The 23675-nt window shown below is 47.6% G+C and overlaps 1 protein-coding gene and 1 long non-coding RNA gene across 4 annotated transcripts in view; one reads left to right on the top strand and one right to left on the bottom strand.

Moving 5' to 3' along the window:
* Nucleotides 1–14553, bottom strand: part of LOC132251595 (uncharacterized) — a 23523-nt gene extending 8970 nt beyond the window's left edge. The window contains exon 1 of the long non-coding RNA XR_009463609.1: nt 14467–14553. This is a non-coding gene — a long non-coding RNA (uncharacterized LOC132251595). The remainder of the gene's footprint in view (nt 1–14466) is intronic.
* TENT5A (terminal nucleotidyltransferase 5A) lies at nt 13736–23675 on the top strand. 3 transcript variants are annotated; one of them, XM_059731511.1, is made up of 4 exons: nt 13736–13830; nt 14993–15123; nt 16699–17166; nt 18598–23675. In XM_059731511.1, the coding sequence occupies exons 2-4, from the start codon at nt 14995–14997 to the stop codon at nt 19375–19377; spliced, it is 1377 nt and encodes a 458-aa protein (XP_059587494.1). In that variant the 5' UTR covers nt 13736–13830; nt 14993–14994; the 3' UTR covers nt 19378–23675. The 3 variants fall into 3 exon arrangements, with proteins under 3 accessions (XP_059587494.1, XP_059587504.1, XP_006262100.1); XM_059731521.1 differs by lacking the exons at nt 13736–13830; nt 14993–15123 and adding an exon at nt 15969–16114; XM_006262038.4 differs by lacking the exons at nt 13736–13830; nt 14993–15123 and adding an exon at nt 16441–16533.

The raw sequence follows: 23675 nt of genomic DNA, 5'->3' as shown, positions 1-23675 counted from the left end.
GAGGTTACTCAGAGGAAACTGAGAAGCACCGACAGGGATAGAGACTGCTATCACCTCTGATGACAAGAAACCAGGATCGCCACAACCCAAGAGGTCGCTATCTACCTGAAGAACCCACTCCAGTGGTGAGTCATGGGGACGAAAGAGGGAAGAGGTGACAGGCGGCGGTCCCAAGGTGGTTGAGATCAGCAGAGGAAAAGAGAGAGAGAGAGATAAAAGCGGAGCTAGCAGAGAGCTCAGGAGAAAAATGCTCCGTTAGCAAACTCAAGCCGTGGCCAGGGGGAATCCCTGGTTCCGGCGTTAATTGACCGCTAATAGGAAAGTTAGCGGCAGACAGTCAATTAACTGCTAACCTACAGCCTGTAACCATCCCCAAGTAATTTCTTGGTGGATCCTGGTAATTGGCCCTCGGGCAGGGCATTCAGGGTCAAAGTGAAACCAGCTGTAAACAATAAAAGGCTCGTTAACCTGATATCAAGACAGTGTGGTTCTTCCCGCGGGTACTGACACTTAAGATCTCTTCCTCCCCAGAAATTAGCAACGATCAAAGTCGTGGCAGGCGGGAATCGCGGGAAAAGTCAGTCCCAAAGGCAAACACATTAACACTAAGGTTAAATTGTTTCCTTTTGAGAAGAGCATGAAGTAATAGGAGTAGAAGAAGAAACCCAAGCATTCTTATAGGAGTTAGATACAACTTCAAGGGCTGATCTAGGGAGGGTGCATTTGCACCCCCAGTTTAATCCCTATCCCACCCAAACCAAGGCCAACTGCCTGGCAGTGGCAGTGGCTGTGGCAGCAGCATTTCTAGTCCAGCAGTACTGAAGGAGTCAATTGACTTCATGGCTCAGTATAATATACCTGATCCTTTCTAAATTCTTCATTCCACAGATATTAATGACCCTCTCTGTTTAATGGCCTTGATGTTCCTCCATTCAACCCATCCTTTGTTTTGCAGTTCTGCTGTCTGTTAGCTTCTCCTGAAGCTCCTATATCACAGACTTGTAGTTTTTTCCAGTGAAATTATATTTGCTTTTGCTTCAATCATGAACTGAATAATACAGCCCAGACTCCTAGCATATTAATAAAGCTTCTAGTTTATTTTCAACCATGGAAAAATGTGTTTTATATATAAGGATGCACCTCACCACCTCCACCCTGCCCTTTTCAAAATTCTAGATCTGCCTATGTACTATTGCACTTCACTCTGGAAATGAAAAGAGCGCTATTAATAGTACCTCTGTTTTTGCTCATATCCCCAAAGTGATCTGACTTATGACCAACCTCTGTACTGCCTTGTTTTAGACATGATCCTGAAATTAATGCCTTTGGGAATTAATGGTGTCATGAAAGAAAATGTCTTAAATTGCCATGTTTGAATGATAAACTCTTTGGGTGTGTTCAGATGAGCACGCATGTGCCTTATGCCCCTCCACAAACCCCTTTGAGCCGGGGTAAGAGGCACGTGCGGGAACAAAAAATGTTGCAGCGCAGGGAGAAAATTAGACCCCTGGATATCCAGGGGTCTAAAATAATCAAATTTTAAAAAGCGGAGCAGGGCATGGTCCCGGACTATGTCCTGAGGAAACCGGAGGCTGGGTCCTCCATGGAGATACTCTGGCTGCCAGAGCGTCTCTATGGTTGGCCCCTTGCCCTGGTGCTGAAACATGTGGCCGGCCAGGCCACATGTTTCAGCACCAGGGCTCCAGTGCCAGTGAGTAAGGTGTCTGGGGGGCTAGAGGAGGGGGGTGGGGACCATGGGGGGGACCCCCGATGGCCCCATCCACTCCCCCTGCCCCCCCGACACCTGCCCTGGCTGGCCCCTCCCTGCCAAGGCCCCCAACCACTGCCCTGGCTGGCCCCTCCCCCCGCCAGCCCTCCTGAGGCCCCCAACCCCTGCCCTGGCTGGCCCCATCCCCCCAAGCCCCCAATCCATGCCCCCCCACCCCATAGTTTTAAACCCCCCCACCAAAAAAACCCTGGCACTTACCTGCAGTTGGAGCTACAGTCTGGCTGACTGGGGTGCTGCCCGCACACTACCAGGCAGGGTGACAGCCCCAGCAGCCCCAGCCTGGGCCCTGCTGCCCCCCCCCACTGTCCTGTGCTGCCCCAGAGGGCTCTCCCAGGGGGCCCTGGAGCCCCCCCCCCCCTGCTTCTAAGGTAAGCAGAGGGGTTTTTTTCCCTTTTTTTTTTTTCTGTTTTTTTTCTGGGGGTTTTTTTTTTTTTAAAGTGATGGTGCCTGGGGTTATGAGGGTAGCCTTGGGGGCCTGGGGGTGTAAGTTGGGGGGTTAAGCTGGGTGGAGCAGCCATTTGGGGACCTGGGGGAGTGCGGGGTTGGAGCTGGGTGGGGCAGCCATTGGGGGAGCTGCAGCAGCTTTTGGGGGTTGGGGCTAGGTGAGGCAGCAATCGGGGGGCTGGGGGGGGCATGTAGGCCTTGCAGGGGGAGTGGTAGCCCCTGTGCAGGCCATTTGGCCCCCTGTTGGGGGGGGGATGAACCCCTTGTGGGGGGGCCAAACCCCCTGTTGGGGGGGATGAACCCCTTGTGGGGGGGCTGAACCCCCTTTTTGGGGGGCTGAACCCCTTGTGTGGGGGCCATCGCCCTGTGGGAAGGCAGCAAAATATGTATTTATGAATTCATGAAACATATTTAGAGTTCACTTTATTATTATGATAAGAGACTTGCTTTAACACTGTAAGATATATCAATAAAACATTATCCAACTGATCGCTGTCTCTGTCTCTCTCTCTTTTTAGTGGTCTTTTGTTTTACTTGTGGAGGAACATGGATTTGTGGGTATTTTAGAGAGTGATTTTGGGGATTTTTTTTATCAGGGATTTTTCAGTTTTCCAATAGAGAATACCAGAATTCCTGCTAGGGAGGCCAGTGGCAGGACCCTGCTTGCTCAGTGCTGGCACCTTGGACCCATCTGGCTGTGGCTGACCTCCTGGCCAAATGGGGCCAGGAGGACATGCTTTGACCGTTGAAAGCAGGCCACCACACCTGGAACATCTTCCGAATGATAGCTGCCCAGATGGCCAGGCAGGAGGCACACGACAATAGTGCTGCACAGAGGCCAACCCTGCAACCTCAGTCCACTGGCAGCTGGCTCAGAAGGGCAGATGCCTCTGCTGGCTGTGCAGTCCCCATCTGAGTCTGGCAGGTGCACAGCAGGTCACAGCCAGGCAGCAGCCCCCACTGCCAAACTGCTGCAGTGGGTAGAGGGTGCAGGGAACTCTCAGGGCTGCTTCAGCAGTCCAGCTAGCACAAGGGGTAGTGTTGCCAGGTACCAATTGGCTGGCCCCCAGAAGCTCCTGAGAGCTAGTAGCCCTGAGCTACTTGCCTGAGAGGCTTTTTATGTTGCTGAGGCCAGGACAGGGCAGCTTTTTATACTGCTGGAAACAGCACAGGTGCTGGCCCTGAGCTCTAGCTCCCCCTGGCTTCAGATCCAGGAGGAGCCAGGCAGGGTTATTTTGCCCCAAGTGGCACAATTTGCTCCACACCAAAATGCATGTCCAAGCATGTGCGCTGAAGCAAAAAGCCCCAGCTCAAATTTGCACCGATTCTATTTGAGCTGCTGCAAGTGCACGTGCTTGCATGTGTGGATGCGTCCTTTGGGTCTGTTGCAGGGTCAGCGTCCCAGCCCCTGCCACACTCCCGCGGGACTGGCCATGCTGGCTGGGAACTCACTTTTGTGTCTCCAGTGCATGGGGAACCACAGCTGCTGGCAATCCTGGGAGCATGAGGACATGTGATCTGGGGAACTGATTGGCCCACAGTGAGAGGTGGGCAATTTAAAAGGATGATACCAAGAGAACTTGGTGTTTCGCATCTCCAGCCTAGAAAAATCTCACAGGAGCCTGCAGGATGGGAAAGTCTTGAAAAAGAAACCCTGTACACCAAACCCTCGGGAACTGCTGGGACCAGGACAAGCCTGCATGAAGATCAACCTGCTCTCCCTGACAGGTAAGTAGACGTGGATAGGGGGAGTGACAGCGAGGGTTGTCCCCACAGAAATCCCCAAGCTGAGACCCTGGGGGGGGGGGACGGGGGAAGAACAACCATGGGAAATGGTTTGTCCAAACCAGTTGAGGAAAAGAGGGAGAGAAGAGAAAAGTGATGTGTTCCTCCTGGAAGAATAGGAACCAAGAGACAAACTGAGGCAGACAGACTAAAGAAGAGGGTTATACTGTTCTGCTGGGGAGGAGAACCAAGCAGGGACCCAAAGTCTAAGGCGGAGCATTCCTTGGAAGAGGAAGAAGAAATCTGAGTGACTCATTTGTAAACGTTGAATTATAAAAGAATAGAGGGTATTGAGAGCTATGGCCAAGAAGCTCCTTCTTTGATTTAATTCCTCCATACTGGAGAAGAATAACAGGAAAGCAAAAAAAGGGGGAAAGCCTTCCTGAAGATTTGATTTAAAGTTAAGAAAGAAGCTGAACTCTGTTCCCAAAAGGGGACAAATGAGGAGGACTAGTTCAGAATGCCTGGGGTCAGCAGGCGAAGAAATGTGAATGAGTTCACTGAGATAATTATTGTTTGATTTGATGAGAGTGATTATTAGGGCTTTGCAAAATTTTGATGGGTGTTTCGTTTTGAAGCTGTTTCGACACATTTTGAACTCAAAACAGCGAAATTGAAATTAAACAAAAGGCTTCAAAACAAGTTCAAAACAAAATGAGGGCATTTGAAATGACCAGCTGGGTGGCACGGAAGTGGAAAGGGATCTTGGAGTCCTAGTGGATTCCAAGATGAACATGAGTCGGCAGTGTGATGAAGCCATCAGAAAAGCTAATGGCACTTTATCGTGCATCAGCAGATGCATGAAGAATAGATCCAAAGAGGTGATACTTGCCCTCTGTCGGGCGCTGGTCAGACCGCAGTTGGAGTACTGCATGCAGTTCTGGGCACCGCACTTCAAGAGGGATGTGAATAACCTGGAGAGGGTCCAGAGAAGGGCCACTCGTATGGTTAAGGGCCTGCAGACCAAGCCCTACGAGGAGAGACTAGAGAACCTGGACCTTTTCAGCCTCCGCAAGAGAAGGTTGAGAGGCGAACTTGTGGCTGCCTATAAGTTCATCACGGGGGCACAGAAGGGAATTGGTGAGGTTTTATTCACCAAGGCGCCCCTGGTGGTTACAAGAAATAATGGCCACAAGCTAGCAGAGAGCAGATTTAGACTGGACATTAGGAAGAACTTCTTCACAGTTAGAGTGGCCAAGGTGTGGAACGGGTTCCCAAGGGAGGTGGTGCTCTCCCCTACCCTGGGGGTCTTCAAGAGGAGGTTGGATATGCATCTAGCTGGGGTCATCTAGACCCAGCATTCTTTCCTGCCTATGCAGGGGGTCGGACTCGATGATCTATTGAGGTCCCTTCCAACCCTAACATCTATGAATCTATTAAATGTTTTGAAAGTTTCAAAACGTTTCAAGTTTCGAAGCCAGGTTTACTTGGCTTCAGCACCAGTCCCAGCCGGCAGCGGCAGACTCCTGTTACCCAGCATGCAGATCTGGGGATCCGCACTGTCAAGAGGAGTTCAGCACAGCCCCGAAGTCCTCCCGAGGGTACGGGCCTGTGGATCTGCACACCTGATAACAGGAGGCTGCCGTTGCCAGCAAGTGTCATGCGTTTTGCTCTGAACAGTTTGAGGTGCAGTTTCCAGGAAACCTCTGCACCTATCTCCTTGAAATGTGGCAGGCTTCATGCCCTCAGAAGGGGTTACCATCCCAAAAAGTTTCATCTGAATCAGACAAGAAATGACAACATTTTAGGCATTTTCATGATTCCCCATGATAGCCTATGGGCGAAACATCAAAACATGTGAAAACAGCAAAACAGTTTTGATGAAACAAAACAGCATATTGCTTCAAAACAAAATAACAAAACAAAACACTGTCCCTGCGAAACAGCTAAATGTATGTCAAAACAAAACAGTGCTATTTTGCACAGCCCTAATAGCAGCCAGACCAGTGAAGCAGAAGAACAAGACGCTGTGAGTTATCGACTGGAGAGAGAGAGAGACCAGGAATAGTCTCCACCTGCCATCCATGGAGAATAGTGACCATCATCCCAAGAGGAAAGGGACAGGATGTAGAGGAGGTAGAACCCTGCAGAAGAACCATACCTGGGTCAGGTGGACCAACCAATCAAGATTATCCATCCTCCCATACGTTCATTTTCCATCAAGACATGGCAGACGAATGTGAGGTAGAGACAGAGGTCAGTATAATCCGACATGGTTCCGAATGTTATGCACAGTGGTGCATTACCAAGGAACCTTGAAGCCATGACCAACGCCAGGAGATAGTGACACAATATGGACCCAGGGGCAGCAGGCCTTGGCCCGCCCTAAGATTGGCAGCAGGCACATGGGCTGGTGATCCAGTTGGTGCAAGGACAACAAGCCCAAATGGAAGAAATCATCAGGGTGAGAACTAAAGAGGCCAATGCTCGGATCATGCTCTTGATGAGACAGCAGGAGCTGAGTGAGAAGATTGATACCCAGCAGGCGGCTGTCATTCATGCTACCAGAGGCTAAAGCTGCCAAAGATGACAGTGGAAGATAATGTGGAGGCTTATTTAGAATCGTTCGAGAGGGCAGCCTTGTCAGGAGGGTGAGACAAGGCTCAGGGTGTGGGGCAACTGGGGCCCTTACTAATAGGCCCTGTCCAAGCTGACTACAGAGCCATGTCAAGGCATGAAGCTATGGATTGCATTGGCCATCGTGTACTAGCTAGAAATTTCCCCAGAATATTACCGGCAGCAGTTCTGGGCCAAGAAGAGACCTTGACTTCTCACGCAGCTCCTGTGCAATGTAATAGACCAGTGGATTAAACCAAAACGCAAGTCCCAAACCGAAATCCTGGAGATCTTTATGCTAGAACAGTTCCTGGAGGACTTATAGGAAGATATGCAAAGGTAGGTTAAGCGGCATCAACTTCAGATGTTAAAGAAAGCCTTACAACTAGCAGAGGATTTTGCCACCAAAGGGGAAAACAAAAAAAGGAAAAGCCATCAAAATAGGGCCGGTTATTATGAAATGGGTAAAGAGACCCATTGCCCTGACTAAGAAAGGTGAGGCCTCCCTGGGCCCAGCCTATCCATTTAGAAGGTCAGAATCCTGGGAGCTAGTGTGCTATAGATGCAGGGCCCCAGGACATATCAGCCAGTATTGTACCTACTGGATACATGAGAGGCGACAAGGGGAAGAGACCCCACAACATCAGAATGAGAGATTTCAGGGGAGCACTTATGGTGAAATGATGGATTGCAGAAGAGTTGCCAGTAAGGACTGCCCGAAAGTTGCCCTGTCCCATGATGTTAGGGAAAGACTAGTCCTACTTCCCTGAAGTGCTCAGCCAGGCTATGTACAAAAGATGGGGTATGCACCCCAGGAAGGAAGTAGAGGGGCAACCGAAATGGCTGACGGGCAATGGGCCAGACTCCGCAGAAGAGGAGATAGGGTAGGATCTGGATAAGACCATCAGAGAACATTCATTTTGCGTCAAGACATGGCAGGCGAGTAGGAGGCAGAGACAGAGGTCAGTATAAACTGACAAAGTTCCAAAGTGGAAGGCTATTGCCTGCTCACAGGGTCATTTTAGGGAATACCTCTGTAATCATATGTGTGTACAGCATTTAGTGCAATGTGACCCTGATTGGGGTGCATCAGAGTTTACATCAGAAGAGAGCCACACGCATGATTAGAGGTCAAGAAAACAGGCCTGATGAGGAGAGGTTGAGAGGCACGGGACTCTTTAGCCTGGAGAAGCGAAGGCTCAGGGGTGACTAGGTGGCAGCCTATAAGTATATAAGGGGTGTGCATCAGGAACTGGGAGAACGTCTGTTCACCAGGGCACCCCAAGGGAAGACAAGGTCTAACAGTAACAAACTGCTGGAAGATCTTTTTAAACTGAACATAAGGAAAAACTTCTTCACCAGCCGAGTCTCCAGAGTCTGGAATAGGCTCCCCACAGAAGTGGTGCAAGCTGCTGGATACTGTCACAACCCAAGGGTGTGTTTTTTTTGTTTGTGTGTGCTTCGGCACTGCTGAATTATTTCCCGCCACTTGTAGCTTTCTTTGCAGGGTGCATTTCTGAGCTGCAGAAAGGAGATGCACGTTGCAAGGAGTTCCCGCCATTTGTATTCAAATTTGTGCCCCACTATTGGCCAGTTCTAAATTATTTCTACATGGCGGCTAGCGATTGGCTTGCTAGCCGTATAAAAGGCTTGAGTGGTTTCCGCCCAAGTTGGAGGACTCCACGAACATTAGGAGGAGGAGACTTCACATCTCGTGAAGATCTCAAAGCGCTGCGGAGCCTATTGGACCCAGCGTGTATGTCAAGAAGGCTACAGGGGTCTGATCAGCCTCTCGCCTCTCCCCGTTGCCGCCTAATCCCTCAACGTACCCTTCCCTGCGCGCAAGTTCCACGGAGCCTAGCAAACTTTGTGTGAGTGAATCCAGAGCTCTGTCCGAGTCCTTAAACTGGGACTTAAGCGAAGTTTTCCTGGAAGTTTTCCAGCCAGCACCGCGACCATCTACGGTGTAAGTAAACAATCTTAAATCAACCATTAAGCGTCCGTGCCTAATTCTAGCGTGCCGCCTGCCTTCCCCAACCCGGCGTGTCCGGGCTGCTGGCCACAGCCGGCCACGTGAAAAAAGGGCCTCGGACCGCTCCCGGCCCGCACAGATACCTTTAAGAAACATTTGGATGCTTATCTTGCTGGACTTCCTGCCCCTTGGCAGGGGGCAGGACCCGATGATCTCGCAAGGTCCCTTCCAGCCTTAATGTCTATGAAATCTACAACTATGCAAATAATCTTATTTTATGTAATGTGTACTCTCTCAAAGGATTTGCAAAAAGACACTGGCAAACCTGATAGAAAATTGTGATTATCTGGCCTACTTTACATACTACCTTTTTAAAACAATGCAGCTTTAGAGACAAACATTGACATTCTGCCCTGGATAAGTTTAAACACCTTTACAGTCAAAACTGACTGAAAGGGAAAAGACAATACCATGGTAACATCATGAAAAAAGTTTTCCTATTCATGTTTGCAAGATTTTTTTTAGATATCCCTGATTTCCATTTTACTCGAACATTAAGTTGAATCACCCTTTTGTTTCTAATGAGGAACATCAGCTATTCCAGTATAAGCTGTAACTGTTTTCTGTGTCACGCAAGGAAGTATTTAGAGTTAATGCACAGTAGGGCTAATCATAGCATTGGAAAATGTCAGTGTATGCCTTTATGTGAAAAAGACTGCAGAAAGACAGTATGGAACCAGTTTCAAAATTAGACTTGTGTGTAATGTGAAAAAAGTTTTGAGTTCTTTGTCCAGATTAATGACCAAGTAATGCCCACAACTGATTTAGAGGAACATTGTGACTGGATCAAGTTTTCAAATGTGTCAAGTATAGGCTGGGCATGTTCATTCTGAAAGTTGTGTATTTCATAGTACTGGCAAAAACATCGTTAGTTATTCTAGCAATAAAATCTGTGCACTGCCTTGTCTTTTTTTTCCTGTGCAATATTTAAATTATACTCTGCCTCTCCCCTCCCCCCCATTTCCTGCAAAATTTCTGATGGAACCTAAAGAAATGTTTATTCATTTATTGTATTCTGGACAGATACAGATAGCAACCTAAGTATCTCCATGCTCTAGGCTATCAAATGACTTCATCAGATAAAAAATAATAATGAACCCATAAACTGTCTTAGTAAGTTCAGGTGTCAGTGGAGAATGGTAAAAAATATTCTTACCTACTGAGCATGTTTCCTGAAAACAAATTATGTTGTACTCTAACCAAAAATATTAGAAAGTTTGAATATGCCTGGTGCCTAGTTATGTTTATCTATATTGTAAGAACAATATTCTGGCCTTACATGTTCAGGTGTTCTCTCCCCCCTCCATGCGCAGGTGTTCAGGTGAACAAGAAGTAAGAAATTAGCAATTCAGTTCCTGAGCACTCGGCCTAGTTTTGACAATGATTTTTTTTTCTATGAATGAGGTCTAATCCTTTAACCTGGGCACTTCTGTTTTGGAACTATAAAATGATACTTTCTGATATCAAAGCATTGTTAGCTATTTAGTTAGGCACTTACTGCTGCTAGCCTCACTTGCACTGAGTTGTCCTGATCCTTTGATAGCTTTTTGGGTCTAGCCTGTAGATTCTCTAGAACCAGTTCTATAGAAAAAAGAACAGGAAGGTTGGCTTTTCTATACAAAAGTCTATGGAATTTACCTTTCACACTTGCTTTGGGACCTACAGTCCAGATGCAAATAAGGGCATAGATACCTAAAAACCAAGGCTTTTGATGTTTGTTATTAGTTGGTTCTATGCAGTTCTCTGTTTAACATGGGGGGGAGTTCCCCAGTTGCCCTTCTGAGGTGCCTAACTCTCCCCATGCATTGTATATAGAGCTTGGGTGCCTAACTCAGAGTTAAGGATTGTTTTCATGGGAAGTCGTATCTAAAATGTAGCCGTTACAACATCTGACTTTTGGTAGGCTTGCCACAAATCAAGCCCCACGTCCTCCTAATTGCCACTCCAATCCCATTTCCCTATACAACCTGCTCTGTTTTCTCTTTCCTGCCCTACCTGCCACTGCTATTTGCCCTCTCCCTGATCTGGCATGTCACACAGAGGCTGCCTATGCCACTTGCGGCATATTTGATGCAGGCTGGCCACCTCTGCTTTAGTAGATCTAACCAAATCTTGATTAGAGACTTACATAAACAGCCTAATAAGTGGAGGAGTTGAGCACATGCAGCTTCTATTAAATTGAATGGACACCAAAGCAACACATTTGAAAATTTTTGGCTGAAGTGTCTTCCCAAGAACAGAGAGCCATCAGTTGTTGAGAATTAGATCTCTGAAAGTCCCTGGCATGCAGTTGTAAGCTCCCTCTAGTAGACTAGTTGCTGCCTCTCTCAGTCTGAATATTTATTTTAAATAAATAAATAAGCTGGCAAGCCCTACACAAACTGCTGGCAAATACACAGAATGTTACTGCTGTCTGCAAGCTGCATTCACTTTTACACATTCTGATTTAAAAAGCTTCCTGGCTTTTCTTTTTTAATGCATTGGCTGAAGCACTCAAAATTCCTTTTCTGGCCAATTTAGTTGCCTTTCAAATCTGTGCATTTAGATTCACAAATGAAGGACATCAACCTTTGGGTTCAGTCATCCACTCATTGCATACAGAGAACCCACAACAGTGATAATGCAAGTTGTACATTTGGGGTAGCTGCAGCATTAGGCCTTTTCGTGCATTTTTACATCCACAGCATGCTCAAGAACTTTGAAAGGAATTTGTCGTTGAAGTTTTTCTATAATAGTGAAACAGGATGGAAAGGAATGAATGAAAAGCTAGTAGTTCTACTGTGCAAACTATGGGCTAGATAGAAGATATGTGTTTTTTGGTGTGAGGAGGTGGATAGTCATAGAAAATCAGGGTTGGAAGGGACCTCAGGAGGTTATCTAGTCCAACTCCCTGCTCAAAGTGGGACCATCCCCAACTAGATCATCTCAGCCAAGGCTTTGCCTACCTAAAAAAAAATCCCTAAGGGTGATTCCACAACCTCTCTGAGTAACCTGTTCCAATGCTTTACTACCCTGAGTGACAAAGTGTTTCCTCATATCTAACATAAACTTCCCTGGCTGCAACCTGAGATCATTGCTCCTGTTGTCATCTGCCACCACTGAGAACAGTCCAGCTCCATCCTCTTTGGAACCAGCCTTCAGGTAGTTAAATGCCCCCTTCAGTCTTCTCTTTTCCAGACTACATGGGTGCTATACACAAGCACAGAGGCTGCTCTGATGCACTGTAATTACAATGTGGGAAGCAGACTCAAGTAATTGAGTCTGCTGGAGTGTGGTAATTACCATGCTCCAGCATCCTCTCACATCTCGTGTATCAGCATCCCCATGCTTAAAAATGGCGGCGGGGGCACTTGAACTAAAGCTTGAATGAGCTTTAGTTCAAGCGCTTCCTGCCACCATTTTTAAGCGTGGGGATGCTGATACATGAGACACTGAAGCACTTTAATTAGAGTGCTTCTTGGAGTTGCCTTAAAGCGTTGCTCCCCTCCCCCAAAGCATGTGTGAAAGTGCCCAGTAAGCCCAGTTCCCTCAGCCTCTCCTCATAAGCCATGTTCCCCAGCTCTCAAACCATATGCATTTCCCTCTGCTGGACTCTCTCCAATTTGTCCACATCCTTTTTGTAGGGGGGGAGGGGGGCAAAACTGGACACAGTACTACATATGTGGCCTCAGCAGTGCAGAGTAAAGGGGAATAATTACTTCCCTCTATCCGCTGGCGACACTCTTAGTGACGCAGCCCAGCTTCAAAAAGAATTTGATTGGATTCAGTTGAACTTGTTTAAACTTTCACAACCCCTTTTTGATTTTTTTTGTGGTGCTGCCACCATAAAATAAGATCACAAGGTAACATCTCTGCTTCTTTCTAAATGACAAGCTCACGCTAAAAAAAAAATCTTAGCTCGACCTTTTCTGCACTTGATGGGAGTAATTTAGCAAGCTCTCTTAAAAGCCGATCCACCGGCAGAAACGATTCCATATATAGCTCTGGAACCCGAAATTGCAAGTTTGTAAGACCAAAAAATTTGCATCAGCGTGGACACAGAAGTGAAACACCCTGCACATATGTTGCGTTCTCAGCCTATTTTGTGCTTGGTGAGGGGAAGAAAAGGCAGGGCTGGGCTGTGTTGCAAACACTGCCTCACCACAAGGCAGATCTGATTCCCCTCTGAGACTTCTAGGGTTAGCAGCTTTGGAGGCAACAGCTTGACTCCGGTCAGGAAATAGCACCTTGCAAAGAACCCCAAGGAATGAGAGGAAAAGGGGATCCCTTCCTCAGAGCCAGTTGCTGGGCAGCAAGGGGAAGATGGGGAGCAGCGTGGAAGCGGGGGGGGGGGGGGGGAAGGGGGTTAAACCAGTTTTAGAAAGGACCAGCTGGATCCTCATTTCCCCCTCAGAGTTTGAAAACAGGGTTTAAATTAAAATGCACAGCCCTACAAGGGGGAGAGGTGGGCTTAGCCAGGGGGGCAGAGCGGCTGCCGTCAGGGAGTGTCCCTGGGGCTCCACCGAGACGCGGAGTCCGCGGGGCTTGGTTGCAATGCACGTCGCTTTGGAGAGAGGCGAAGATGATTCTCCGAGCAGACAAAAGCAGCTCCACCCCCCGCGAAGCAGGCGGGGTGGGGTCGCCTCTGGCCTGCAGGGGTGGCGACCCGCGCTGAGTCTGGGCGGGCCCGCAGGTGCAGGCGGCCCAGCGTCCGGCAGGGGGCGTCATTGCCACGCGGCTGTGAGGCGAGGAGGGGGCGGCGGCGGGGAAGGCTGCGTCGCAGCTTGGTTGTTGCCCAGGCCCTGTCCCCTTGGCAGGAGAAGGGGGGGCACGCTCGCCCGTAGGGCACTAGAGGCAACGGAGCCGGCCGGAGCGGCTTCCGGGACGCAGGGCAGCCCCTCCTTCGCCACGGGTCCGGTGCTCCCCCAAGACCATGCGCGGGCGCCCCCCGCCCCGGCCCAGGGGCGTCTCAGTCACTTGCACGGCCCCTCCCCCCCACGCGCCTCTCCAATTGACCCGCTGCCCGCAGGGGGCGGGGGAGTCGTGACGGCGGAGTCAGCGCTGATTGGTGAAGCCCCGCGCGCGTCACAATCCCTCGGAATCTCCCCGCAGCTGCTGTGTGTGACGTCGGGGTCAGTCCGAGCCCCGGCGTTCGACCTTCCCCCCCCCCCCCCTTTTGGCTGCCCCGCTCCCCTCTGCCCCCGGGACCGCACGAGCAGCCTCCCCGCAGGAGTCCCGCCCATCCGTAAGCAGGAGCCCCTCGGTAGCGCCCACGCTTTTCGGCTCTCGGGTGGGGAGAAACACTGGTCTTAACGAGGGTGCGGCGGGTTCGCTGCCAAGCACCGGACACCGCAACGCTGCCTGCTCGCGTGGCCTGGAGGGAGGCAGGCTGCAGAGAAGGCAGGGGGACATTTACCAGTGGGGCAGGTCGCTATGGGGCACGGGCGCCTCTGCGTGATGCGGGCTGGGGGAGTTTGGTGCAATGGAAAGAGCGGTTCTAGCTCTATTCCCCCCCTTCCCCCCATGCCTGTGCAACGAGATCTTCTCGGGGGGGAGAAGGTAAAAGCTGGATCTTGCTGGATCCTGCTGGTATTTGGCTCTTCCAGGCGGTTCCCTTCAAGGTAGGGACTTGCCGCCGCTGCTCCAGGCAACGCGTAAAATGCGCGATCTCATGCATGCCGGAACTTGAGCGCTGCAGGCACCCGGATTCAGCCGGGGGGATCCTGCTGGATCTAGCCAAATTGGTATCCGGAACCTCCCTGCGTATTTGCTACCGCAGAGAAAGAAAAAACAAACAAAAAATCCAACCGACCGGGACCCTGACACATTGCAGCGCGTAAGTAGCTGTGAAAAAAAAAAGAGAGAGAGAAAGAATTGGCACCTCTGCCTCCGCTGTGAGGGATCTGCCTGTCCTGCCGGAGCCCTCCAGTTTGGAGCCCTAGTTTCCAAATGCCGGCGAATGAATAGCGAGCTCGCGTTGCACGGGCATCGTCTGGACCCCGAGGCACCCCGGTGCATCACCGCTTCCCGTACGGATCAGACGATCGGATCCAGCGGGGACCCTGGCGATTTTTGACCCCAAGCACCAGCTTGTCAGATTTGAATGGGAAGCAGTGGTCATTCCCCCTTCCCACTTTGCTGGCCAAATCACCCAAACCCTCCTGCCTTTCCACCCAGTCGCGCTGAGAAACCACATATCCGGTGCCTGGATCCTGCTAACTTTTATCTCTGTTATCTAAACGGTGATAACATAGAGCAGCTTCTGCGTGTAACTGTGCAACTCGTGCACGGCTCCTACAGCTGCAAGAGCAGAATGGTGTAGCAGCATGTCAGCTAATAGGTGGAAAGCTATTTTTTAGGGCAATCACCCCTTCCCCATCCCCTATTCAGTTCCATTTCCTCTGCAGAAATGCACCGCATCCCGGCTCAGTGGCAGTTACAGAATCCCGGAGGCAGCACCTGGAGCCTGCTGGATCCTACTTTTCTCTTCCTCTCTCCAGGCCCCGAAACGATGCTGCGTCGCAAAGAACAGAGCCAAGTGCGTATACGACAGCTTTTTGTTGGATTACGCAAACACTGACCACAAACGTCACAATCCCCAAGCGTTTACACCTAGTTCCTTATATCCGTCGGATCCTCGATACATGTTGGCACCTGTCCTATTGAAAAAACTCCTCGAGCTCTGGATCTGAACCTAGCAGGCACGCATTTTGGGGGTGCTTTTTAAAAAAAAAATCTTTCACTTACATTCCCAAGTTTGACCTTTTAGCCAGGGCAACCTAGCTTGTCTCTTCCATCAGAGATGTCTATGTATCCAATCGACTAGAATGATCAGAGCAGTCTAGGAGATTTAGACACATTCGGATGGGATTAAAATGAATAGACTATAGAGAGAGAGAGAGAGAGAAAATGTTTATATATATACATATATATATGTATACACACACACATATATATATATATATATATATATATATATATATATATATATATATACACACACACACACACATACACACACACACACACTTTTTTTCTCTCTCTCTGTCAATTCCCTAGGCTAAAAATGCACAGGTTTGAGGCTCGGCTCTTGACCGAGCTTTGAGGTTTTGAAAAGCTCGGTTAAGAGCCGAGCGGCTAAAACCACATACATGGGGATCATCAGCATGTGCTAGGCGGCTGCCTTTGCCAAATCCCAGTGTCATGGTAGAACATTTGGCTGCGCCTGGAATGACCAAGAGGACAGCTCTGGTTTCAGCGGAGCACAAGGCATTGGATACAGCTCGAGGTGATGTAAAAGGCTAGCTAAAAACGTGACTGACGTCTGATTGGGAAGGGAGAATCTAGGTGGAAGGGGGGAAAAAAAAAAAGGAAGCTGCTGGATCCGCGTGCTGCTGCGTGGGGGCAGCCAGGTCCTTCCTCAGTCCTGGAGCGCACGCAGCCATTTTCGGAGCGAGGGGCCAAAACCCCGCATGGCTCCTTCCCCGCCCCGCGGACGCACATATGCACCTGGCGCGGGGACCGCGGAGGTAGGTCCCGTCCACGGGGCGTCTCCGGAGGCACGGAGGTGTGCACACACTCGGGGGCAAAGCTGGCGTGCAGGTGCCCGAAGTTCTTCGGCTTGCCGGCCCCCCACTCCATTGGGCCGCGGCGCGCTCAGGGCAACCCCCGCGACCCGGGCCAGGGCACAGAAGGCGGCGAACAGCTGTTTATGCAGATGAGGGGGCGGGGTCGGCATGCAGATGAGGGGGCGTGGGCAGGGCCCCGGAAGCGCGACGGAACCCCGTATAAAAGCTCCCGGGGACATTTCCCAGGCAGAATTACTAAGGTTGCGGCGGTGGCGGGAGGGAGGGACAGACGGACGGACGGACGGACGGACGGACGGACGGGGCCGGCTGGGGACGCAGCCAGCAGCCGGGACTAGACGAGAGCGAGAGACGCTGCCCAGGTCAGGAGCCGACCCCCGTCCAGCGGCTGTAGCGCGGGCGCGGATCTCCTCGCTCGGGGCGGTGCGGGGCGGGGGGCTCTCGGGCAAAGAGGTGGGGTGCCGGGGGACGGGGGCAGGGCTGCGCGGCCCCTGCACTGGGCTCACCGCTTCCCCCTGTGCCGCCAGGAGCCATCGCGGAGGGGGCTCGGCCGGCGCGTCCCGCCCGGGGCCATGGCTGACGAGGACGGTGCCCGCAGCGGCGGCGGCCGCGGGGATTGCAGCGCGCACTGCAACGTGCTGAGCTGGGAGCAAGTGCAGCGCTTGGACCGCGTCCTCGGCGACACCATCCCCATCCACGGCCGCGGCAACTTCCCCACGCTGGAGGTGCAGCCGCGCCAGATCGTGAAGGTGGTGCGGAGCCGCCTGGAGGAGAAGGGCATCGCACTCCGGGACGTGCGCCTCAACGGCTCGGCCGCCAGCCACATCCTGCACCAGGACAGCGGCCTGGGCTACAAGGACTTGGACCTCATCTTCTGCGCCGACCTCAAGGGGGAAGCCGAATTTCAGACTGTGAAGGACGTGGTCTTGGACTGTCTTTTGGATTTCTTACCCGAGGGAGTGAACAAGGAGAAGATCACCCCGCTCACCCTGAAGGTAAAAAGCTGCGCCTGGGTGTCTCTGCTTTCAGACCTGCCCCACAGAAAGGCTGTGGAGATCCACCCCCCATCATGGGGGGGGGGGGCAGCTGCCCGCAGCCTGGTGCAGGGGGTCCTGGCCACGACCCTCAACAGAGCCTGCCAGAGGGCCCCCAGGGCCCTGCCTCTTCCCCCAGCCACAAAGGACGCTCATGGACAAGTCGGGCCGCAAAGGGACCTCCAGAGGTCATCTAGTCCATGCTTCTTAGCCATTTTTGTGACAGGACCTGTGACAGCCAGTCCCGATCCAGTGCCTCCCAGAGCGTGGGGCGGCCCCTCACAGGCTGGAGCTCTGCCGGCCTGCAAGGGAAAAGCCCCAATTTCCCACCTTTTTCTTTTTTAAAGGAGAATCCACTTTTAAAGTTTGTTCCCAACCCTGTCTTGTTCTTGCAGTCCGCTTCTGTGTCGTGACCCATGGGTTGAGAAACGCTGATCTACTCCGCCTCCATGCCTGAGGCAGATTACCTTTCTCTCTTTCCCTCCCCCCCCCCCCCCCCCAAGCTAACACAGGTGTAGTTTGTAGCTGTGTTGGTCTAAGGATATAGGCAGATGAGGTTCTTTGGGCAAACCTAATATCTTTTATTAGATCAACTAAATAGTTGGCAAAAATATTCTTAACAAACTTTTGGGTTTAAAAACCCTAGACCTAAGACTTTCTTCCTTCCTTGTCACCTTCCTGGGTCCACTTACTGGCCCGGTAGAGATTCCTCAGGCTAGGCTTTGGAAACCCTAACAGGGACATATGTATAATTGAACCATTTGCATTTCTGTGTGCCTGCCAGAAGCAAATACTTCTTGGCAGCAAGTACTTCTCTGAGATGGACACAGAGGCGCATTTTCTTGTTTCTATACAGGATTTTGCATGCTATTTTTCCCTTCTCACTTCTGCTCTTCACCACTGCGGGGGGGGGAGAGGCATGCTTTTAAGGCAGGCTTGTTTTGGAGCTTGTGCTGATGGGCAGACTTTGATTAGTTCAGACACTTTTTGATTGTTGGTTTTTTTGCGGGTTTTTTTCTGGCAGCTTATAGATCTGTTTTTATATTTCAGTTGTAATTTTTCCCCAAAGCTGTAGGAGCCGATCTTTGGATGTTTGCTATCAGTTTTACAAGGCATGCATATATTTAAATGTGTTTTTAAGAAACTTTGTTGCAAAAGGCATTCCCAGTATAGCACAGTCTCACCATAACTCCCTCTTCTCCAACCCTTTTGTGACTCCAGTGATGCCAATTCTTGCATTGAAATATGTCTCCTCTAGCTCTTATCTGCAAGCTCCATAGAGTCCTTGTGAAAAGCTAGAGCAGGTTAGAGGTGGGGGAGAATATAAATAAAGGCTGTGAAGGGAAACTTTGTGTCAGTGTCTTCATCTACTCTTTTCTTTTAAATTTATAGGAAGCTTATGTGCAGAAAATGGTAAAAGTATGCAATGATTCAGACCGGTGGAGTCTCATCTCCCTGTCCAACAACAGTGGCAAAAATGTGGAGCTGAAATTTGTGGACTCCCTGAGGAGGCAGTTTGAGTTCAGTGTAGACTCCTTTCAGATCAAGCTAGACTCCCTTCTGCTTTTCTATGAATGCTCAGAGAATCCAATGACTGAAACTTTTCACCCAACTATCATTGGTGAGAGTGTCTATGGGGATTTCCAAGAAGCCTTTGATCACCTCTGCAACAAGATAATTGCCACCAGAAACCCAGAAGAAATCCGAGGAGGTGGCCTTCTTAAGTACTGCAACCTGTTGGTAAGGGGCTTCAGGGCTGCCTCAGAATCTGAGATCAAGTCCCTTCAGAGATATATGTGTTCAAGGTTTTTCATTGACTTCTCGGACATTGGAGAACAGCAAAGAAAGTTGGAGTCTTACTTGCAGAACCACTTTGTGGGATTAGAAGACCGCAAGTATGACTATCTCATGACCCTTCATGGTGTGGTGAATGAGAGCACGGTGTGCCTGATGGGACATGAGAGAAGACAGACTCTAAATCTTATCACTATGCTGGCCATTCGGGTCTTAGCTGAACAAAATATCATCCCCAATGTGGCCAATGTCACCTGCTATTACCAGCCAGCCCCATATGTAGCAGATGCCAATTTTAGCAATTACTATATTGCCCAGGTTCAGCCAGTGTTCACATGCCAGCAGCACACATATTCTACTTGGTTGCCATGTAATTAAGGACCATTTGAATATACCTGGTGGGGAGAACATTTTTTTTTAACTAATAGAGAGGGGTGACACACTCCTTACAATGAGGTGATTTGTGCAATGATGATCTGTTCTAGGTTTCAAGCTTAGTAAAGCTTGTGGTTCTTCTAATAAAAATAACAGGAGCATGATCTAGAAAAGAACCAAAAATAATTGGATTCTACCCCAGAGCACAAGAGGCCTGTCACTAAAAGCAAATGGCTTCCCCTGAAATAAACATGGGAGGAATGCATGATGGCAATATGGGTTGGCGATACCTTCTCCCATAGCTTTGGCATAGAGAAGGTTGGGAAGTCTTTTTAAATTTTATTTTACTGTTTCAAAGAATGGGATCTGCAAAAAGGGAGACTGTGGGAAGAAAACAAAACAGCAAAACCACAACATTTATATATATTTTCAGGAATTAAAAGTAGAGGCATAATGCAGAGAAGCTGAAATAAAATGTATATTGGAATTACTGCATTTGGGGCTTGCAGCAAGTGCTGTCTCTGGAATGATCGTGTAGGATGTATAGCTTGCTTGAATAGAATGCTTTAACAGAAACAGCTTGCTCCAAATGAACAGTAGGAGATTGGTACAGTTATAAAAACAGGGAGGGAGGAGGGAAAGTATGATGACAAAGTCCATTTATTTCCAGCTGTGTGCATGCTTCCCTTTTTTTAAATGTGAACCTGTAAGAAAAGCAGCTGTAGCAAACAAAATATGCTCAAGGACCAAAGATTTCACAAATAATTATCCAAGCAAAGAAAATACAGTAGAAATATATATATATATATTAAAAAGATGTTACTATATTTGTACACACCAATAGCAATCAAAAGTGCCTGATGCCTTCAGAAAATTTAAAGTGAGAAAAATATAGTTTTGTGGTTTAACCATACATTTTGTTTTATCAGGGACACGAGAATTAAAAAAAAAAAAAAAAACAACAAAACAAACAGAAAAACATAAGCTTGTGAATAAGTGGTGGAGGAAATGCCCTATTTTTTTTCTTGGCAAATACTTGTATAAAGTTAATGTTCTTGTCAGTGTGATGTTATAGGTACGTACGTGTGTGTGTGTGTGTGTGTGTGTGTGTGTTTGTATGTGTATATATGTACATGTTATGTGTATATACACACACGAGCTATATTAAATATGGTCTAGGAAAATGTAGCAATTAAGGAATGTTTAAATAAAGTACAATGTGTTTTCCAGGTTGCAACAGGATGTCATAGGACAGTGGGCACCTTGCAGTGAATTTATAACCCACACCTGAAAATTTGAAGTAAATGAACCAGTCAGGATTAGGTGGGATTCAAATAATGTCTTTGGTTGCAAGAACAAAGATTACAGTAATTCAGTGGGTTGCTTGTGAGCCATAACAATTTCACAAATGGATAAATGTTTGACTAGCTGATCCTGTTTTAACTTTTTTTTTTTTTTGTATTGTAATGCCATTTTGACATCTAACCCACTAATGTTGTGACTGCATACCTCCGTGGTGTATAATTCAGTGGAACGTGGATCAAAGATAGGCTATTTAAATCCCCTGACAGCTAAAGAATATTGTATTAGTTGGTGATTTGAACACTATTTGTTAATATTTAAAGGAATATTTTAATAGAATGCATTATGCATTCCAGGACCACTAGAATTTTAATAAATGTGAAATGAACCCCTTTTTAAGTGTTGCACGATTGCTTAAAATTATATTTTATATAAATATATATATATATATTTTTATTCAAATATTAAACATCTTTGATCTGGTTGTCACACTGCATTTACAATTTTAGTACTGTACTTTATTTAAATGGAATCACTTTACGTTGGAACAATATCTCTTCACTCTTAACTTCCTCTCCCAAGAGACCAGTAGGGGGGGAAATCAACCTTTACTGTTGTTTTTCACTTTGGTGACATTTCTGGGCAGTTTTTTTTTTTTTTTTTAATTCTTTTTCTTCCAGCCATTGGTCTTTGAAAACCTAATGACTAAACAAAATCTAATTTTACACTTTGTAATATTTTGCTGTTATGGTAGAAAAGGGAATCTTGGACTATAAAAAGGAAACTCAATATTACCTGTACCATTGTAGACCTTAAATTATGTTGTGGGGGAATTGGGAAGAGTGAGTGGAAAGAGGAGAGTGAAGGAACTGGTATTCTGGCAGTGCATTCTCCCATTTTCCATTCAGAGCTGCTCAGACTCCTGTTTGTACCACACTTGGTACCTTTATCTCTGAAGGCAATTTAACAGGAACCTGATTTGTTTACTGAAGCACCTTCCCGGTGAATTCGTCAGGAAATGTAAAAGCTCTTTCACTGCTACTCATTTGGTTTACTTGTAGTCCTTGTCAACACCTCCTTTCCCTTGCTCCCTTCCTTCCCCCTCCCTTGCACATTGGCTTCCTCCTGCCTGTGGTCAGTACAAGGCCTTTCTTGATTTAATTATTTAAAAATAAAAGGTTTCTTTCCCATGGCCCCTTCCTTCAAGCTGTAGATCAAGATTGAAATGTACTTGTCAAAAGCAGAGCATTGCCTGTAGCTGTTCAGAGGCCTTTCTAACGGAAGCAAAGGGAGGGCTGGGGAAATAGGATCAGCTGGTAATGTGGTATGTCCTCGCTTGCCACAACTATGTGCAGCAAATAAATGAGTCATCCGCCTTTAAAAGGGTTTGGGAATCTGTAGCTGTGCCACAACCACAAAATGCTGATAATATATATGACACAATGTATTTTCTTCCTTTTGAGGAGCTTTTTTTCCATTTGCTTTTTAAAAGTTTGATTTATTTCTTCTCTTTGCTTCAATTTTACTATGTTTTATGACTGACAGCAACCAGTTATCTTATAGTGCATACAGCAGGACTCTGAGCTAAAGTGCATCTTTCAGCATTCGCATTTTGATACATATATAATATGTTTTTATATATATTATATAGGTATTATGGACCTATTTTGCATATGTAAATGAACAAGTGGTGGAACGGGCAGGGGTTTGTTTTATAGTAAGTAGTTAAAAAGGTGTCTGTTAATGGTGGGAAGGAGCCATGAGTTCAGACCAAGAGGGAAATAAGAACATCTTTTCAAGGCTGGTTTGCTTCTGTGGTTTGCACACCTTCCCCTTTTTATAAAGCTGGTTTGTCTTTGTTTTTTGTTTTTCTTCTTCTTTGCTTTCTTTACCTTCTCTTCAGCACGCTAATGCTTTTACAGCAAGAAAGCACTTTGTACTTTGTAGGTTTTACTTTCCCAACCGGTCTGAGGGACTGAAGATTAGAACTTGTTAAGGAGACAGTCTTCCCTTTTTAAAATGCTGACTGATTTAAAACGTTGACCCAACTACAGTAAAGCTGTTCATTTGATGGCTGAATTTATTGCTGTGTGTTTAACATAAAAAGAATGACACAACTGAGAGCTCAACATTAGATTATTTTCTTATGTATATATCCTCCCAAATACAAGAACTTTCTCTTGAAAATGTAAGGGGGGAGGGAGTACATCACCATGAAGTTCAGAATTTTCTAATTCCTCTTATATTTATTTTATCTTCTTTTTTTTTTTTTTTTTTTTTAAGCAAAAAAAAAAAAATCCTCTTCTTTTCCTTTCTGTTGCACAAGAACTTTCATGTAATTCTTACAAAGCTTTGTAGGAGAGGTGTTTATGTGAATTGTACAATGTTGAAGGCTCATACCAGTTCAAAAGATGCGCTTTTTTATTGTTGTTGAGAAAATGAAGTGTTGTTAGATGAAGCTGCACAGAAAAGAAAAGGAAAAAATGTAATTACATATTCAGCTCCTATTATACTCTTCTGTATGGGTTTGTTTTTTGGTTTGTTTTTTGTTAAGCAGACAATTTCCACTGCAAGAAAGAAAATCTGCATACTGTTTCGCTGTTGTAATAATGGTTTGTTAACTAAGTAAATAGTCAAAAGGCCTGCAAATTTTCAAGACAGCTTGGCTAAAGCACTGCAAGCTCTTGCAGTCTGTAGGAGGCTGTGCAGATTTGCTCTCCCTTGGAATTTCATACAACTGTTGCCTTCTGCAAGGCATCCTGTTGCAGCAAACTGCTCCTTGGATTGCTGTTTTGGAACACTTTGACTACAGGCTCTGTCACACACACACACACACACACACACACACACAAAAGAGCTGATGGAAAACAGACTCTTCAAGCTAATGTGTTTGCATCACTGCTAGAGGGAACAGGTTGTGAATTTTGTTTACTGCATCCAATATTTGGATTTTTTTTTTTTTTTTTTGTAAATAAAAAGAAGTTATTTTTTTCTATTGA

This window comes from Alligator mississippiensis, chromosome 1, assembly GCF_030867095.1.
Source record: "Alligator mississippiensis isolate rAllMis1 chromosome 1, rAllMis1, whole genome shotgun sequence".
NCBI lineage: Eukaryota > Metazoa > Chordata > Crocodylia > Alligatoridae > Alligator > Alligator mississippiensis.
This window is presented reverse-complemented; position numbering and strand designations above follow the sequence as displayed.

Bases quoted from the DNA above. Each gene is read 5' to 3' on its own strand.
- TENT5A (XM_059731511.1), top strand. From the start codon at position 14,995: ATGCACCGCATCCCGGCTCAGTGGCAGTTACAGAATCCCGGAGGCAGC. The intron at 15,124-16,698 runs GTGCGTATACGA...CTGTGCCGCCAG, and splicing joins GTCGCAAAGAACAGAGCCAA to GAGCCATCGCGGAGGGGGCT. The intron at 17,167-18,597 runs GTAAAAAGCTGC...TTAAATTTATAG, and splicing joins TCACCCCGCTCACCCTGAAG to GAAGCTTATGTGCAGAAAAT.